This window comes from Pipistrellus kuhlii, unplaced genomic scaffold (genome assembly GCF_014108245.1).
Source record: "Pipistrellus kuhlii isolate mPipKuh1 unplaced genomic scaffold, mPipKuh1.p scaffold_m20_p_7, whole genome shotgun sequence".
NCBI lineage: Eukaryota > Metazoa > Chordata > Mammalia > Chiroptera > Vespertilionidae > Pipistrellus > Pipistrellus kuhlii.
Window position 1 is genome coordinate 24,562,863 of NW_023425573.1, and position 18,422 is coordinate 24,581,284.

Here is an 18,422-nt window from a genome sequence, read left to right on the forward strand (position 1 = left end):
TGAAGAGTCTAGAGAAGGAAGGAAGGGCTGTTTGTATGAGAGTTGACCAGAGGCTGGTCCTAGAGGAGGAGCTATGTCAAGATACCATTGGCCTAATAACCAGACAGAGGAACAGGAACCCAGTATGTCAGGAAACCAGATTTAAAGACGATGCTAAACTGGAAGTAATTATGACTTAGAGAGACCCTGCTGGGGAAGATTTCCTATGGCTGTGAGTCACAAGATGAGTGTGAAGCTGTGAATGGCTAAGGATTATGGGCCCAAGGTCAACATCACAGAAGAGATCCTGGATGGTGACAAAGGGACTGATTTAAATTTGGGAGATGCTTTTCAGGAGCAGGAATATTCAAGGAGATGGGCAGTCATAAAGAGAGGGGAGAGAGGAAGTGATGAGATGTGCAAGCGGGAATGTGGGTATTTTGAGAAATAAAGAAAAAGGGAAATGAAAGGCAGGGAAAAGGGTTAAAGGATACAGTAACAACAACCATATTACTAAGAGCTCACTTATAGACCATTTACTCTGGCAGTTGTGGGTTTAGTGCTCAGAGCTGCCCATGGGGGGGAAGAGGGAGTATAACTCTCTGTCCATTTGCAAAATAGGAAACTGAAATCTCGAGAGACCGTGTATGTAGTAGGCCTGAGGTCAAATGAGCATGATAAACCAGACATTCTGAATCCAAAGTCTGTGTGTTTAACCCTATACACAGCCAGATTATTTCATGGAAAAGACAGACACACAAGTCAAAAGTAGGAAATTGTGCAGAGAGAAATATACAGAACAAGAATATCATTAGCTGGAGGAAGTACAGGAGAATCAGACTTGAACCTCATAAAGGGCCAACAAGACAGAGAAACAGACATGCTTAGGGAGGGAGCTGTATGAAGTGGGGTGGGATAAGAAGACATGACTTTGTAGGAAGTTAGGTAAAGCCACCAGTCAGGGATAGTGCTGACAACAAAAACAGATTCCCTATGGCTATGGGTGGCAAGAAGAGCCATCTCTGGTTACTGAGTGGCTTAGAGATGATCTCAGTGAGATGGCCTGGCTGAGGACAGGGGGCTGCTGATGGCAAGAGATGAGTAGGATCCTGTGGGTCCAGATGTATCCCCCAGGCTCTGTATTGATACCTGGGGGAAGAGACCTTGAACTTTTACTTTATAAAAGTTAAAAATAGATTAGAAGCTAATGGCACAGCCTATACTTCAATTTTTTAAATAAACCTCTCATTTCTTCCCCCAGGAACTGGTGAAACTTCTTATCAAAGTCTGACGTGGTTAGGCCCAGATGCTGGTAATTACAATGGTCTGTTCTTATTGACTTTTCTGCGACCCTTTGCTTTCTTATCCCATCTGTCAGGTGCTATGGTGAGAGGGCTGCTTATTTTTAGTACTAATTGCCCAGAAGAGTCAGTCTTTGCATTGGCAATTTCTCCAAGGATTTAAAGATAACAGTCTTCATTTTTCCCGTTGCTTGAGAGAATCCTTCCTTCCATACTCCTTAAATGCACTTGCTGCCAGCTCCTGACAGCCCGAGCCTGGACCTATTGCCCATGCACATGGCTTCACAGTTTTCTGCCTCTGTCTTGCTTGAATCTGACTGCAGCCTTGCTTTGATATCACGTCCAGCGGTGGCCAGCACTGCAGTGAGGGTGGTAGGGTAAGGGTGATGAGTGTGTTCCCCTAGGCCAAGGTCTCTCACCTGTTGGGTCCCTCAAACAGGACCATGTGCCTCCTGAACCAACCCTCTCCCATCATCTCTGGGGCAGCAGGCTTGGAGCTGCTCTAAAAACACCAAAGAAGTCATTATTGCATAGCTTATACTGGGGTGTATTATTTAAGAAAGGATGTTCTAAATTAGTAATACATTTTTATAAAAGAAAAAAAATCTTTCAGAATGATTTTAGCAAATCACATTTAGTCAAACAAGTTAAGAATATAAAATATCTACCATGCGTCAATCCATATCCTTAGCAGTTCATCTACCACAGCAGCTGATGGGAATGGGAGAGGTAAGGGGAAAAAATTGGGATGAGTAATGAGCAGAGAAGGGCTTTTGTGTGTGTGTGTGTGTGTGTGTGTGTGTGTGTGTATGTGTGTTGGTTTAGGGGGGAGGAGAAGGTGATATTATAACCCAAAAGATAAACAGAAAACCACCAATAAATGTGTGGAAGAGCCTGACTCAGTTGGGACAGTTAACTGTGACCAGCACAGGACCGGGAAGGACTGTGCTCTGTGCTTGCCACCAAGAGGAGGCTCCAAGAAACAGTGGGTGTAGCACAAACCATGCACCAGGGCCAAGGTTTTATGTTAAAATTGTGGGAATTAATATTTAAATAATCATTACATAAATGACTTTGCTTAGGAAAACAGTACTATATGGAAAAATTCAAGCTGCATTAAAAAATATTTATTCGTATACTAGTGAGGTTGGTGGGAACAGAGTGGGATGGGTCAATGGAATAAAACATGAGCAGAGGAGGTTCACTTTCGAGAAGGGGGTATGCTGGTCCTGGGTGGTTTACTCAGAGATTCATTTCTTATGGTTTTTCGGCTCTGCTATACCCTCTATCTCTGGCCACAGACTCTGCGGGCTTGCTTGTCATCTCCCTTGCTACTGCTTCCTGCTGAGCTCCTAATCTGGGTGACACCAGCAAGAGAGTGGAGTACGGGATCAAGGGAGAAGCATGGTATTTCCCCAGCACTGTCATGGACAGAAATTCTGGCATTGACTACATCTCCCATGATTCTAAATCCCACAAAGCAGGCCAGCTATGGTCAAGTTTCTAGGTATCTGGTGACCTTGACACATGAGCTCACTCTCCCATAGTTTCCTGTTGACTGTTCTTTGAGTTGCTGAATTCCTCCACTTGGAATTATCAGCTATTCCATCAGCTATATAACTAATCCCCTGGATTAAATTCCCTCTGCTTCAAAAGCTTAGAGAGTTTGTATTTTTCTGGCAGACTCTGATTGATGCAGGGAGCAAATAAAATATCTATGAATCTAAACTTGGTCTAGATACAGTCCCACCTGAACGTGGACCCTCAGAGCACCGCCGTGAAGCACAAGCAATAAATGCAACTGAAACAGGTACAACCAGTGACAACAGGGATGCGCTAGGAAGCCAACAAGCAAATGAGCAATGTGCCCAACAATCTAAAACAGCAGGTAAGACTGAGTGGCTGGGTTTGATGAGTGTGGAGGGAAACTGGCAGGTGGAGGAACTTGGTATTGTGAGTAAATGCACCGGGAAGACTTGGGAGGATTGGAATGCTAGAAAAACAAATATAAAGAAAGACAAAATTGACGTAGAAAAGGCATTCACGGTTCACAGGAATAGAGAAATAGAAATAATAGAAAAGAAGGAAGTAGAAAACATACTAGTAACGAAGAGTGGGTAAACTGAAAAATCAGGTGGGTATCAAATCTCCATCTATGGTGAGGCCTGGAGACCCAGGGTCACATGCAAGCAGGATCTCACTCTTGGCAGCTTCTGGTATCCTGCACAGCTACAGTGGTTCCCCCTAGACTCTGCTGGGCAATGGGGACACTGATACAAAAATAGAGAGAAAGGGAGTAGGAAGAGAGAAAAATGCAGAGGGAAATAATAACAGTAAATAGAAAAAAATGGGCAGAAGACACAAAGATAATTACATGAAGAATAAATAAAGGACAATAAATGAAGACTGGACATTTATGTCTGATTTGAGAAGTCACCACAAAGGCTAAAAAAGGGTGTTCCCAACACTATTTGGAAGAAAATGTGTCAAAAAAAAAAGGGCCCTGGAATCCACTCAAATAAAAATAGGCCTTTCTTCTGGAAAGTAAAATATTCAAAGGCAAGAGAGGCACAAAGAGCCTGGCTGGTGTGGTTCAGTGTTGAGAGTCAACCCAGGAACCAAAAGGTCATCAGTTCCATTTCCAGTCAGGCACATGCCCAGGTTGCAGGCTCCATGTCCAGTAGGGATGTGTGCAGGAGGCAGCTGATCAATGATGTTCCTCTCTCATTGATGTTTCTCTCTATCCCTCTCCCTACCACTCTCTCTAAAAATCATTAAAAACTTTTTTTTAAAGAGAGGCATAAAGGAAGGACAGATTTGAACAGCAAGAACGGACAGGGCTGGAGGAGTTTTCTCCTGAAGTGGAATCTCTCTCAATCTCTCTCTCTCTCTCTCTCTCTCAACCAACCAATCAACCAATCAATAAAAATATGTTGTTGTTTTTAAGAGAGGCAGAGAGAAAGGACAGGGTTGAGCAGCAGATGGGGGAGCTTTCCCCTGCAGTGGAACTATGGGGAGAAGGGCGTATTGATTGTCATGAGGGTGCTCACTCCCTTAGAAGAGGCAAATGAAATTCTTCATTTATTACAATATCGTTCAGGAGCAGAGGTACTCCACCATAGAAACCAAATCAATTTCTGCTCTGTAGACCTGGTGCATATAAAAAAGGAAAAGACATTTTTAAATTCAGGAGATAAATTTGAAGCCCAAGCAAGGACTGACTATAACAATGCATCTGACAGTATAGGTAAGGCTGACTGAAATAATGTATGATGTGAATCCTGGTACTAGGCAAGGGTCTAGAACATGTCATCAGGACCCATAGAGACAGTCCTAGTGACCTTGTTTAGAGGTAGAAAGGAGAAGGAACAAGTGCCTTATACTGGGATTCAGAAGGAAAATATCCCCAATAATTGGAAAAAATATAAAAAACAAAAATGGTAAATGTAAATATTGACATGACATCAGAGAGTTATTTCTATATTCAAAGAGAGGAAGATATTGGAGTAAGAGTTTAAAAAAAAGGAAAAATTTCAGAGATCCAAGATAGTCATGAAAGGGGATAAATAAAAAACATTCACAGAAAGACACGAAGTGGTTGGTGTAAAGAGACCTTTGCCAGAAACCAGCACAATTAGCAAAAATGAGCTGAACCAAAAGACTATACTTGGGGTGATGGGCTATTGATGCACTGTGCAAATGATGTTTTATTGAGTTGTACCCTGAAACCTGTACAGTTTTGTGAACCACTATCACCCCAATAAATTAAATTAAAAATAAAATTAATTAATAAATAAAAAGATAAAAAATATATAATTAATACCATTTTTAAAATTTAGGCTTTATGTATGTATACTTCTCTCTGATCAATCTTTCTAGCCAATATATATTCAGACATGATTGAAATGATACAAAGAAAGAATGGAAAAAAGAAGTAGAATGAAGGTGGAGAAAATAGGTATAAAGAAAGTGGAGGTAAGAGATAGAGTGAAGATGGGAGTTGAGGAAGAATGGGGGTTGGATTAGCAAGCAGAGCGAGAGTGGTGGTAGGGGGGTAAGAAAAGTGCTTCAGGTTACACAAAGCTGCCCTCTGTGCATGAACTTCACCACCTTTTTGGTAGGTCCTGAAGCAGCCTGCAGGTCACACACATCGGGCACAGAACAGAGGGATCTGAGTTAACTTAGCTTCTAGGTCTTCCTAGTGGTCTCATGTAGGGCTTCCCACTCAGTGGACTCATGGCCCCACCCTGGGACATTAGAAATTGTTTCTTCTTTGTGCAGTGATCAACAGTCAGGACCTCACTGAATTTACTGATGGAGATGGGTCCTCTGAAGCTTCCACCTCAGCATTGAAAAGGAAAATTGGTAAGGAGGTGGGAGCTCAAGGCTTGGGGTACAGAAACCTCAATTAAGAGCTACTTTTTCCTGAAATATCAATTCTGAGTTCATCCTATACCATGGGTCTAGTTTATCTTGGAATCCAATTCTTTGTGCTTATTTTACTTGACCTTTTGGGATGTGCAAATTAATAAAAAATATCATTATGTTTATATTTTTTAAACATGAAGACTATTAATTCATAAATCCTATAAATCAATCAATGCACCCATCTATTGATTATATAGTAATAACAGGCTAGAGAAGTAGTGAGCTTACTTTAAAACTAATTCTGTGACTATAAAGAGTTGGGTTTATACAGTGATTTCTACAGAGAAGAGAGAGCTAAATATTTCTTTATTGAAGGTCATATTGTCATCTAATCACAAAGTTTGAATAGTATTGAGGGTCAATTCCTCCAGATCTCCTGTGTTAGCAGTAATGGATGAAATGTTTAGAAACCCAAAGTGTTGATTTTTAGAAAGTTCTCCAGCAGGTCATGACATATAGAATGACTTTTCAAAATACCTTTGCAAATAGTGTCTTAATTTTTCTTTTACAACAGCCTGAGGAAAGAGCAGGATGGCCATTGTTACTCTTGTTCCTAAATGAGGAAACAAAATCTCATAAATATTTTAAGGTCTTCCACAAAGTCTCATGGAGATAAAGATAAAAGAAAAGATTAGCTTCCTGAATTCTGGGTTATTTCCTGTGTAAAGCTGGAGCTCAATACAGTTATCAAAATATTATTCCCTCAATCCTTGGTGTAGCATGAGTGGTCATCAAATCTGTAGCTCTTTAGTGCACTAAGTGGTGATTGATTTTCCCTCCTTCTTGCTCAGAGTTTATTAGAAACATATTTATTTAGGAAAACCCACTAGGAAATGACCCCTCCCCCCCCCACACACACACAAAGATATTACCTTGTCTTGATGTTACAACAGAACACTATTGTAAATAATATTTTTGTTCTAAAAGTTCTCTATATTTATTAATGGAAAATGTAAGTTTCCTTCTGTTTTTAGAGTGCGTACATTCTGACTTGTGGCTTAGTGTAGGCAAAGTGCTTTGGAAGGTGGTCCCCAAATAGGCCTACCACTCAAACGCCAGAGAAGATTATTTCAAGGAGCACCAGAGAGTAGAAGTGGCTCTCTACCAACATGCTTCTTAACACAAGATTCCCAAGGTCTCCCCACAAAGAAACAGCAGGTGAAGGAATTGTGAAATGACAATAGAAGGGGTAAGTGGTAGAAGAGAGAGAAGTAAAAAAAGGAAAGATTCAAAGAGATCACAGGTGCTCTTTGCCAGTGACTTTCTTCTTTGGGGATAGGGAATGGCAGCATCATTAACCTTCAAGGCAGGTGACTTAAAGGGATGGACCAAGTGGCCTGTGTGCAGGTCATGGTATACGTGGGTTTTGATGATTTTTCAAGTGTATTAGCGAATTCCATACTCCATCAATTACTGAGACACCTAAAGAATGCTATTCCTTGTTCAATGATCAATAAACTTAGATCCTTTAGAATCAAGCAAAGGAGGAGAGTCTCAGAAGCCACCTGTTTATAACTCTAAATTGTATCAGATAAAATTGTATTTCTGGACAAATATCCAGAGTCTAAATCCAGAGCTCTGTTTTCAGGATGAATCTTTTTTTTTAAGTTCTCTATATGCATTGACTCATTACTTCTTGGATACAATTTTAAGCATTTAACTTTTTCAATCCTATTGGGAAATTATAGGAAGCAAGAGGCATTATAAGTGGTTGTTCAATTGGATAAATGCATTCAATTAATATATTGAAAATGTAGCAATAATACACTGGTAAATAACAGCCATTTTTACTATGCACTGTCATATCCATTAATGCTAAAGTATTTATATTCTATAGAGCATAGTGAGTGAACACAGTGTATCAACTATCTGTTGATAATATTGTCATTACTGCAAAACTTAGATGGTCTTCAAAGAACAATTTGTGCTAACATTAATTATTAATGGAAAAATGTTTTAGACCAACTACTTTCAAACTTAAATGATACTTAAACTATTGACTTACTTTTTGATTTTTCACAGGGCTTTTGTGAATACAAGTTCATTTTGTTTGCACAAAAAAATTAACAGGGAAATAGGGTAAGTAGGTTATCCCAGCATTAACAGAGGAGGAAACTGAAGGTGTTAGAGGGTCATTTATAAATGAGTCAGGCAGGAGCCCAGCATTATGGCCCGGAGCACAGAACTGGGTACAATTGAGGGAAACAGGAAAATGATAATCTCAACATTAAAATTATCATGAACCCTGCCTGTTGTGTGAGTTGTGATAAACTATGTAAGGCTACTGTAAACAAATACTGTTCTCTCTCCTTTACTTTATAGTGCCCAGTGATTTCAGAAAATCACATACAGCAGGGAAAATACTTTGTAAAACAGGTAAGAGCAAGCAAATATGAACTTTTCGTGGTTACAAATGAACAGGGTTTTGCCTTTGTTTTTACAAAAGGTTTGTTTCAATATTTTCCTATTTCCTTTATAGTAAAATACAAATTTGCTTTAATTTAATATTGTTTATATTTTAGCTTTTGCATTTGTAATGGCTGTGACAAATAAACCTAAAGAGGTCAATCACTCAAACTCAATACAATTACAACATTTTTCAAGTAAATATTCCAAAGGTTTCTAGAAGATAGAGGGGGTGGGGTGGGGAGGAGGAACTCTATTTTACAAAGTCATTCTGGGAAGAAGCCAAATAAGAGATCTGCCTTCTTCAATTCCAGATTTGTAAGACCACCTTGGGAAAGAAGCAGAGCTAAAATATTATACAATTACAGACATGAACACAAATTCATAAGCTACATGTAAAAGAATAAAGAAAGTGCAGTGCCAAATGCAAAGGTCCAGAAGAAAACAGAGAAGCCCTGCTAGTGTGGCTCAGTTTGGTCAGCATCCTCCCATGCACCCAGCGGTCACTGGTTTGATTCCACATTGGGGCACATATTAGGGTTGCAATGCCCTCTATAAGACTTTTCCTATATTCATGAATCTGTGTCTGCATTCTACAACGAAGAGCAAGACTAGAGAGGTTTCCTTCTGGAAGGAAGACTCAGAGAAGTTGTGAAACCCAGCTATAATTATGCCTCTCTATCTCCCATACTTCCTAAGTGTTTCCCCTTGAGGCGCCTGGGTCTTTGCTCTTCCTTCACTGCTAAAAACTCTGTGTGTACCATTCATCTATCTCTCTAAAAATCATTTGTCACTCAGACTTTTCATGCAGAAAAGGGTCAGATACACACAGGGCAAAGACATTTCCAAAGAATATAAACAAATCCTCTAGGCACTCTGAAGCATGGGAGAGAATGAAGCATCCTTACCAACAGAACAGAACTCAGATTTTCAGAATTGATCTAATACAATGCCATTAATCCCCAATCACTTTTGTCCTAATCACAATGCAGGAAGGAGCTGATTCCTTTCTGCCTTCTTTGGGGACAACAGCCTTCAGTGACCAAAGAGCCATAATAGAGAAGTGTGTGGACAGGAGGATATGAGGTCATAGAGTTGATCAGAGCCTTGGATGTAGCTTTTGATAAAGGGCACACCATTGTCAGACAGTAATAGTCCAGTTACCCATGCAATTTGAAGATTGTTCTAGAGTTTCCTAGTTCCTCTTTAAGCTTTGGAGAAAGTTGATGAGGAGAAAAAATGATATAAAGCAAGAGAACACAAATATTAAGTAGACAACATCTCCTTTAAGTTACCCATCATTATCCTCTCTGCCACCGAGTCAGAGCTCAAACAGGAGCTGCATGTACAGTCTTTGACTTTGTCTCCAACTACCTAACTGCAGTGGAATAGCATAGCTGGAGAGCTTCTGGCAGAACATACAGCACCTGTATGTTTCATTGTCATGTAAGAATCAAGGGGGCTGACTGGATTGGGAGTTAAGATAGTTTTATTCAAGCCTATCTCTGCTAAAGCATTCTAATTGTATGAGGTTTGAGAGGTGAGATGAAGATGGACGTCTTTCATTATGCAACAAAAAATACCACTCAAAGAAAAACTTAGAAACTCTGAAAATTTGTGAAATAAAATTTCCTAAGAACCTCTGTCTTTATAGAAACAACCTCAACATGGGAGGACCTTTTATGTATGCAACTTTAAAATGAGACACAATGAAGAAACTTCTCTTTTCAGGAATAAGAGAGCACATGGATGTGAATGTGGTTTTTGATGCTGAAATACTTCCTGTGACCTGTAGGGAGATGAAGGGCATATTAATTAAGAGAAAATTTGAACGAGGTAGGTTTCAAGGTTTACTTTAATCTGCAACCACTATGTGAGGGAAATCACAAAACACTACTGGAATACCCTGATTATTCAAGGAATTTGGGCCCCAGTTTTTTCTTGAGAAGAGCTGGGGTCCCAAAGATGATATTTTTACACTTTAAGAAATGGTGTATAAGTTCTCACTTCCACATGGAAATGTTTATGAGGATGCCCAAGGAAGCAAAGGATAATGCAGAAATGTCAGTCTGGGGATAGAAAATATTGTGTATTTTACTTTGAATCAGGTTCCACCTTCATATCCTTTACCCTTTCTGGAAACCATCATCAGGATAAGTGTTTAATGTAGTGATAAGTTCACAAAATTTATAATCAGAAAAATGTGAGTCCCAACTTTAACTCTGCAAAGAGTGACTGAGCAAACAGTGGGACCTCTCTGAGCCTGAAATTTCTCATCTAAGAAATTGATAATAATTAAAAACCCATCTGATGGTATGACTTTGAGAATTAATTTACATATTGACTATAAAATGTTTTGTGATTTTTAATATAAAGCCTTCCAATAATTGTCTATTATGATAAACTTCATATCAGATTATTATTAATATTCCTTTTGAACAATTAATATAAATAAATTTTTGCATCATAACTATTTTTAAATAGCTTTACTGAGCTATAACTCCCATATCATATAATTTACCTCTTAGAGTGTGAAATTCACTATTGAGTATTTTGTTTTTTGGCTTATTCATAAGATTATAAAACCATAACCACAATCTAATTTTAGAACCTTTTTGTCCCCCACTAAAGGAAACACCATATCTCTCAGTAGTCAATACCTATTCTGCCTCATCCCACTACCCAGCCCTAAGCAACCACTAATCTATTTTATGATTTATAAATTGGCATATTCTAAGCATTTCATATCAATAGACTCATGTGACATGTGCTTTTTTATGACTGTTCTTTCACACAGCATGATGTATTCGAGGTTCATACATATAGTACCACATGTACTATATTTCATTTTTTATTGTCAAATACTACAATATAATAGTCCATGGTATGGATATTCAATATTTCATTTATCTAATGTTTGGGTTTTCTCACTCTTTAGATATCATGAATAATGCTATTCTGTGTCAAGTTTTTGGTGAACATATATTTTTAATTATTTTTGCTATATACTCTGGAATGGGATTGCAGGATACATGGCAATTCCATATTGAACTTGTTGAGGAAAAAACAAACTATTTTCCACAGTAACACACCAGTTCATATTCTCACCAGTGAAATCTGAGGGTTCCAATTCTTCTGCCTTCTCACCAATACTTCTTATTGCCGGTCTTTCTCATTACCGCCATCCAAGTGGGTGTGATGTAATATCTCAATGGGGTTCTGATTTCCTTTTCTCTAATGAATACTGTTAAGTGTAACATTATCTTTTACATATAAGTTAAATTTTCCAATGAAAAAATATTTCATATTATTTTAAAATCAGCTACCCATTATTTCAGGGACAGAAAAGTATCTGCTCAATAAAGCCAATGAGTTGGAAGAAAATTGCTGTAATACAGGACACAGATGTTGCTTTGAAGCCATTGTGAGCAACAGGACCAGGACTTGATATTTCCATCCAAAGCAAGAAATTCCCTGGGAGGGGACTCACAGGCTGGGTTTGGGGATTCTCAAATATGAACAGTGAGGCCAGACTTTTCTGCTAGTTAGTGATCTTGAACCCAAATTGGGTGACTTCAGCTGCAATGTAGTGGGAAGCCAGTGTCTGAGCTCTGAGGACAAAGAGGTTTCAGATTCAACTTACCCTGGTCTTACAGGATCCATGATGAAGTGTATAAGAAGCCAGGATGGAAATTGGTTCACTCTGCATGAATTTGAACTTAAAGGAGGCTACGAAACCTGTAACTGGAAAAACAACGTGCGCTGCTATGAAAAAACTCTAAAGTGGCTGATGGAGGTATTATAGTGACACGAGCTTGGAAGTGATTTTCCTGGTTGCACTCTAAGATAGGTCACTTTTTTGTCTGCCAAATATATGTTGATTGACAGCTAACACCCCAAACCCTGACATTATGCTTATCCCACACTCATAACTTAGTACATGGCAGCACATTGATTTCTCAAAGAGGCTATATTGAGGTAGATGCAGGATCCTGGAGGAGGGATAGGTCATTCTGACTCAGGTGCTTGCAGACAACTTTAGGCACTGAAAAAAAGGAGGCAGTCTATGGCCAAACACGTGTGCAGAAGTCACTTCAGAAAAAGAATGGTGTGAAAACCGGAACCATAACTAATGTGGCTCTGTGGGTTGAGGTAGATAGATTGTGTGTGATAGAGCATAATCCATCACTTGGGGTTGTTTGTGGAAGGATTTAATGGAAGTCTAGGGAGTTTAAATGCATAGCATAAACAATGCAGAACCAGGAAGGTCTCCTGAGGTGGGAAGAGAAATATTTAAAATAGTATCTCAGACAACATGGGGCCTAGAAATGATTTCACTGTCTTTCAGCCCAAGAAACCTATAGTTAAACTACAATGCTCAGCTCCAATGTTACCCTCTCTGAATATTCCCTGACTGACCTGCCTTGTCATTCTTTCCCTGGGCTTCCTGAACTCACTATTAAGGCCCTTATCACAGTTTTATACTTGTCCTTCCATGCAATCCTTTATTCTCCTAGATCCCTCTAGTTTTATACATCTCTGTGAGACCAACATTTTTCAGAGTGTCTTACACCCTGTAGGTATGGGATACATGCGTAATGACTGAATAGCCCTGGTGTGAGGACTTAAACTTGAGTAGAACTGGTGGATATAGAAAGGAGGTGAGAGGGGTCAAAGAGATTATGAATAAAAAGCTCTTAAGACTTAGGGGGAAAGCACAAGAGCAAGAAAAAAGGTTCTGAAGATGATTTTCTGCGTACCATTGATTGTGTAAGCCTAGAATCCCCATCCTCCTAAAGAAGTAGTTAATCTTCTTTCTAGAATAGCAGTTCTCAACCTGTGGGTTGAGACCCAGTTGGGAGTCAAATGACCCTTTCACAGGGGTCACCTAAGACATCCTGTGTATCATATATTTACATTACAATTCATAACAGTAGCAAAATTACAGTTATGAAGTAGCAATGAAAATAATGTTATGGTTGGGGGTCATCACAACATGAGAAACTGTATTAAGGAGTCACAGCATTAGGAAGATTGAGAACTACTGTTCTATTGTAGAAGAACTGGTGAGTAGAGGGAGATGGTGTCTCATTTAGATGTCTTGGTTTGAGCTGACAGTGGGACATCAAGTAGAAATATTTTGGAGGAGGTTGCAATGTCTGTCTCACAAAACATAAACATAGGCTAACCATATGCTTGGATCTTTTTATCTTTCAGAAAAAACGTCTGCCTAAACCTCCAAGAACATATGGCAAAATAAAAAAGGTGATTATTACTTTATACAAGTGCTTATTACTACAATGCTCAGCATTGTAGTAATAATTTTATGTGTACAGCATCTTTTTATGGTTTCTCAGTTATGTATTTAACATTTCTTCCTCTTCTCCTCTCCCCTGACTTTATTTCATTTAATTAAGTTATTTATTTTGCAAGTGCCTTCAGATTTGTTTCATTGAGCATTAGGTTGTATGCAAGGTCAATCTTGAATGGTAAACCATTTGAGATGAGAATAGTAAGGAGCCATCTCAAAGCTAAGTTTTAGCTATAGTTGCAGATGTTGTCAGGGAGTCCAAGTTATAAATGCAAACATAAGTATGGAATACATAAAGACATTTCTTAATGATGTCACAGGCTCATCTTTAACTCAACCTAGATTTTTTTCATAAATGTTACTATATTTTAACTTTAATGAAATCTGATTGGAGCAAAAGTTTGCCCACTGTCATCAGAAGAACCTGATCTAGTACAGAGTCTATATTGGGTCATATACAAAACTATGTACTATTTCTTAAGGTGGGAAACTCAAAGCATATTTCTCTTCTGATTTTTTACATCATCTTCCAACCTTCTATAAAACATACACACAGACAAACAGAGTTCTTTCTCAAGCAGAAATTATTGGGAATTTTCACGAGGATGGTATTGTTGGAGAGGGAGCTTTTGGGAGACTGATGTGTCTTACATGAGGGTCTGACCTGGAAAATTGTTTACTTTAATGCCACCCCTTTGGCTCTACTCAGGGGCTGTGCAGGCCACCTGTCTATCCATGAAAGTGATTTCTCCCTCTATGGAAGAAGGCTATTAAGGCAACAAACACAATATATAATGTGCAGTGTAGATTCAAGACAAAGTGATGGTTTCTCTAATATTGGGCATGAATGAGAACTTGAAAAAGAGGGAGAGGTGAAAATTCTAGAACAGGTTGCACATAGCTGGCTACTGAGACTTTATATTCCAGAAATGTGAAGTCCAGGCCTTTATATTAACTGAAATTCTGGTTCTTTTGAACCTCCAGTCTTTATGCCTGTGCCTCAAACCTTGGGACAATTTACCCACTGGGTTTATTGAAGATAAATTGTTGTTTGACCTATTCAGAGACTACTTTAAACAGCAGTTATCTCCACCATTTTCCATGTATCCAAAGTTACTCAACATGGAGTACCTAAAAGAGCTAGTACTCAAGTTCCATAAGGTTCTATCCTTATCCATGAGTGCAATACTTTGCAGCAACAAGGTTCAATTGCCTCTATATTTTGTGTCTCTTTGATCAAGAACAGAAATGACCCAAAGTGACAGATCTTAGGACCCATTACCACCTCTGTAGATCCTCTTTGCCTCCCAGAACTTATCTTGTTGGTAAAGCCTCCTGATTTCTGAAAATTTAAATGTCACTCATGGCACCACTCAATAGCTTCCTGTATCCTGGTAAGGGCCACCTGTACTTTCTGGTGACAGCTTCTGTGTTTTCAAATAACCTGATATATGCCACCAAACAATCACTTATCTTATGTTAATATATACTAAAGAGATAGCATGTAATCTCTTTTCCTAAGTGAAATAATACTCATTTATTTACTCATTCAACATATAAATATTGAGTGCATAAAAATGCCCAATTTTCATTGAAGAACATTAAAATAATATCCCTGACCTTAAGGATTGTTTCAACTTCATTGTCTACCATGGAAAATTAACGACTGGAGGAAGGGGATTCTTGGCTTACACTAAAGCAATGTAGGTGTAGTACCTGGTAGTCAGCTTCCTGTGAAAAGTCAGTCAGGTGCCATCTTAAGATTTTGATCACAGGGAGATGAGGATAGCCTTCTGTATCAAGGGCACTGAATTCATTTTAACTTTTGGGTGGTGTCCCAGAAGAGCTACAGGAGGTGATTGAGTTATCTATGTGGTACTTTATGGTTCCCAGAACCCTGAATGATAGATGGTCATGTCATACTACCCATGGTGAAGAGTCTGTAGGTAGAAAGCAACTGTCCCAGCATAAGTGACCTCACTCTTGTTAATATTCTTTCCTAAGATAGATATTACAGGCCAATTTGTCATTGTCTTATTATGTCCTCAAGCATTAAAACTCACACTTGTTCAGGCTAAATCTCAACTCAAGTTGCACACTGGAATCACCTGAAGACTTTTGAAAAATAACATTGCCTGAATCCCACTATTAGACAAAATCTCATTTAAATTATTCTGAGTTATGATTTGGACATTAGCATTGTTAAAATGTCTTCAGATAATTTTGATACACAAGTTACTCATTCTATAACTTAGGAAGAATACTAATGCCTGTGCCTCAAACCAGAAAAATTGATTCAGAATCTCTGATGTTGGGACTAGGAATTTAGTATTTTATATACTCTGCTTTGACAATTCAAATGTACAGCCGGGCTAAGAAACAAAGAGCCTCAGAGAAAAGGGTTCCAAACTTGATTAAAGATTATGGATGCAAGATTCTTATGCACTACTTATATTTGTTATTTCTTTGTTCTGAAGAGAGGGTCGGCACTTTCTGAAGAATGATGATGGCAATCTGTGAATCCCTACAGAGAGGAAAAGAAAAATGGCCCCAGGTCTCCATGCTAGGGCAGTCTCATACTTCTTTGGGAATGTGATTCAGGATTATCTGGAACACTGAATGACAACTGTTGGCAAGATGCTCCTTGAACCTTGTACTTTCTCATATATGGCCATCAATGTGTGTGTGTGTGTGTGTGTGTGTGTGTGTGTGTGTGTGTGCATGTGTGCGTGTGTGTGCGTGTGTGTGTGTGTGTGTGTGTGTGTGAGAGAGAGAGAGAGAGAGAGAGAGAGAGAGAGAGAGAGAGAGAAATAAACATATATGGGAATAATACATATATATGTATGTATTATTTATTTCAGAGAGGAAGGGATAAGTACAGAGACAGAAACTTGAATGGTGAGAGAGAATCATTGATAGGTTGCCTCCTGCACTCGCCAGACTGAGTATTGAGCCTGCAACCTGGGCAAGTGCCCTGACCAAGAATCAAACTGTGACTACCTGCTTCATAGGTTGACACAACCACAGAGCTGCACTGGCCAGGCTCACAAACTGGCCACTTGTAAAAGCAAAAGAAATTACCAGAATCCTGTTTCCCCAAGATAAAAATTTCCATCCAAAAGTCTGGAACAAGACTCAAAATAACTTTTAGCAACTTTTCAACTTTTCAACTACTATCTGAACAAAGAGAAATAACATAGCTGTATTCCAAATTTTTGTGTCCATTTGCTAAAAGGACATTTCTGATATTTGTGTGTTGTTAACCGAGATATAATAAAGACTGAGAAACAGACCACTTTTTGTTATGTATTAGGGTTGGAACCATTTTTCAGGGTCTCAGCAGACCTATGTTCAGTGAACCTTAGAAGGATAAAAGAACTAACAAAGTAAGCTTAGCAATTACCATGAGGAGGATTATTTATAGATAGAATTTTGGATGCTAGTGGGAGTATAGAGCGAGAAAGGATTCTCAGATTTGTGGCAGAAGGTGAATGTTTTATGAAATGGAAGCACCAGGAAAGAACATATAGTGGGTGTGGGGACAGGATAATACATTGTTTTGCCTGGATGAGGTTGGGATGTGCTTTAAGAGCCCAGGAGGAGATGCTGGGGGAACATAGGGATGTGCACAAATGCAAAAGACAGGATGGACATCTGGGAGCTGGAGACATAGGGAATGTAACTGCAGCTTTGAGAGTGATTTGATGGAAACCTGAGGGATTCTGTCTAAATGTTGGAGGAAGAGAAGGAGAGATACAGCAATGAGGCTGATGGAGGGATGGCATGGACCACATGTATTTGGAAAAAAGAGAAACAGTCATGGCAGAGAAAGCTGGATGCTGTCATTCCTGCTTCCTCCTGCTCCTCCATGGACCGCTTTCCCTCCACCCAGCACTCATCAGAGGGTGGGCCAGTCCTGAAACCAGTCTCCTTTGTGTTACTTCAGATGGTCACAAGAGGGTAGAAATTCCTCCAGTAGACCATGGGATAGACAGGATGTTTCTATCTGAGATAGAATAATCACCAAGTTATTCTTGAACTGTCTGGGTTATCTCAGAAGGCAGAACCAGGAGCAAGCATCGTTCGATTCATATGTAAATGTTGCTTTTTATTTTTAAAAAGAGGGGGAAAAAGTGTTTTTCTGTTTTAATCATATCCTCTTCACTCCATTAATGGGGGATGCATATCCACCTGACTGGGGGATGGCAAATAAGAGCATCTGTTACCTGACAGAGGAATTGACAGGTGTTTATTAGTCACATATACTCCCAGACTGAGAAAGGAGGGCAGGGACTGCCAGGCAGGCCTCAGAGGGAGTAACCAGAGGCTGTGGAGGGTGAGGTGTGCCTTGGTTTCCCTGGAAGGTTGTGGCTGGCTCATTTGAACAATTTTGTGGGTGGCAGGGGCACTGAAACCTGTAATTCCAAGATGAGCAGGGTTATACAACAAGCTCCCCTGGAAGGGTCTGACAGGTAAACAATGCTCCTTGCCAGGGGACCCTGGGTAACCCTGCTCATCCTGGAATATCAGGTTTCACTGCCCTGTCAGCCATAGAAACTCTGGTTTTGTAGGAAAACCTTTTCTGGTCACAAAGGTCACTCCTCCTGAACTTCACCACAGATCAAGAATACTTTTTCTGAAACATCCACTTCATGCAGTTGGCTCACAGCTCAGGGGAAAGCACATAACTGTCCATGTAGCTTCCCACAGAGGCAGTGAGTTCCAGATTCCCACAGCACTGGTCTTCAGGGTCTCACTGGGGATACAGATATTGTTTTACCTTCTAGCCGGAAAACGCAGAGAAATGCAAGATCTGTGGGGATGAAGGAATGCTCTTCAAATGCAGCTGGTGTTTATGCTTCTTTCATGGGGACTGTCACATCCCACCTGTGGACCCTAAGAGGTTGGTGAAATGTAGCCCCTTCTCCTGCAAGGACCTTCCTCCTGCTATGCATACTCCCAATACAGTCTCCCTTGTATTCTGATGGGGAAAGAGC

General features: G+C 39.5%; 2 protein-coding genes across 2 annotated transcripts in view; both read left to right on the forward strand.

Annotated features, from left to right (window-relative positions):
• Nucleotides 1-18,422, forward strand: part of LOC118709344 — a 197,066-nt gene that overhangs the window by 75,296 nt on the left and 103,348 nt on the right. The window contains exons 27-30 of the mRNA XM_045575611.1: nt 9,846-9,950; nt 11,771-11,910; nt 13,332-13,379; nt 18,213-18,328. Of these exons, the coding sequence (XP_045431567.1) occupies nt 9,846-9,950; nt 11,771-11,910; nt 13,332-13,379; nt 18,213-18,328 (409 nt within the window). The remainder of the gene's footprint in view (nt 1-9,845; nt 9,951-11,770; nt 11,911-13,331; nt 13,380-18,212; nt 18,329-18,422) is intronic.
• The window catches only part of SP100 (SP100 nuclear antigen), a 209,050-nt gene that overhangs the window by 10,317 nt on the left and 180,311 nt on the right, over nt 1-18,422 (forward strand). The gene's annotated exons all lie outside the window — the stretch shown is intronic.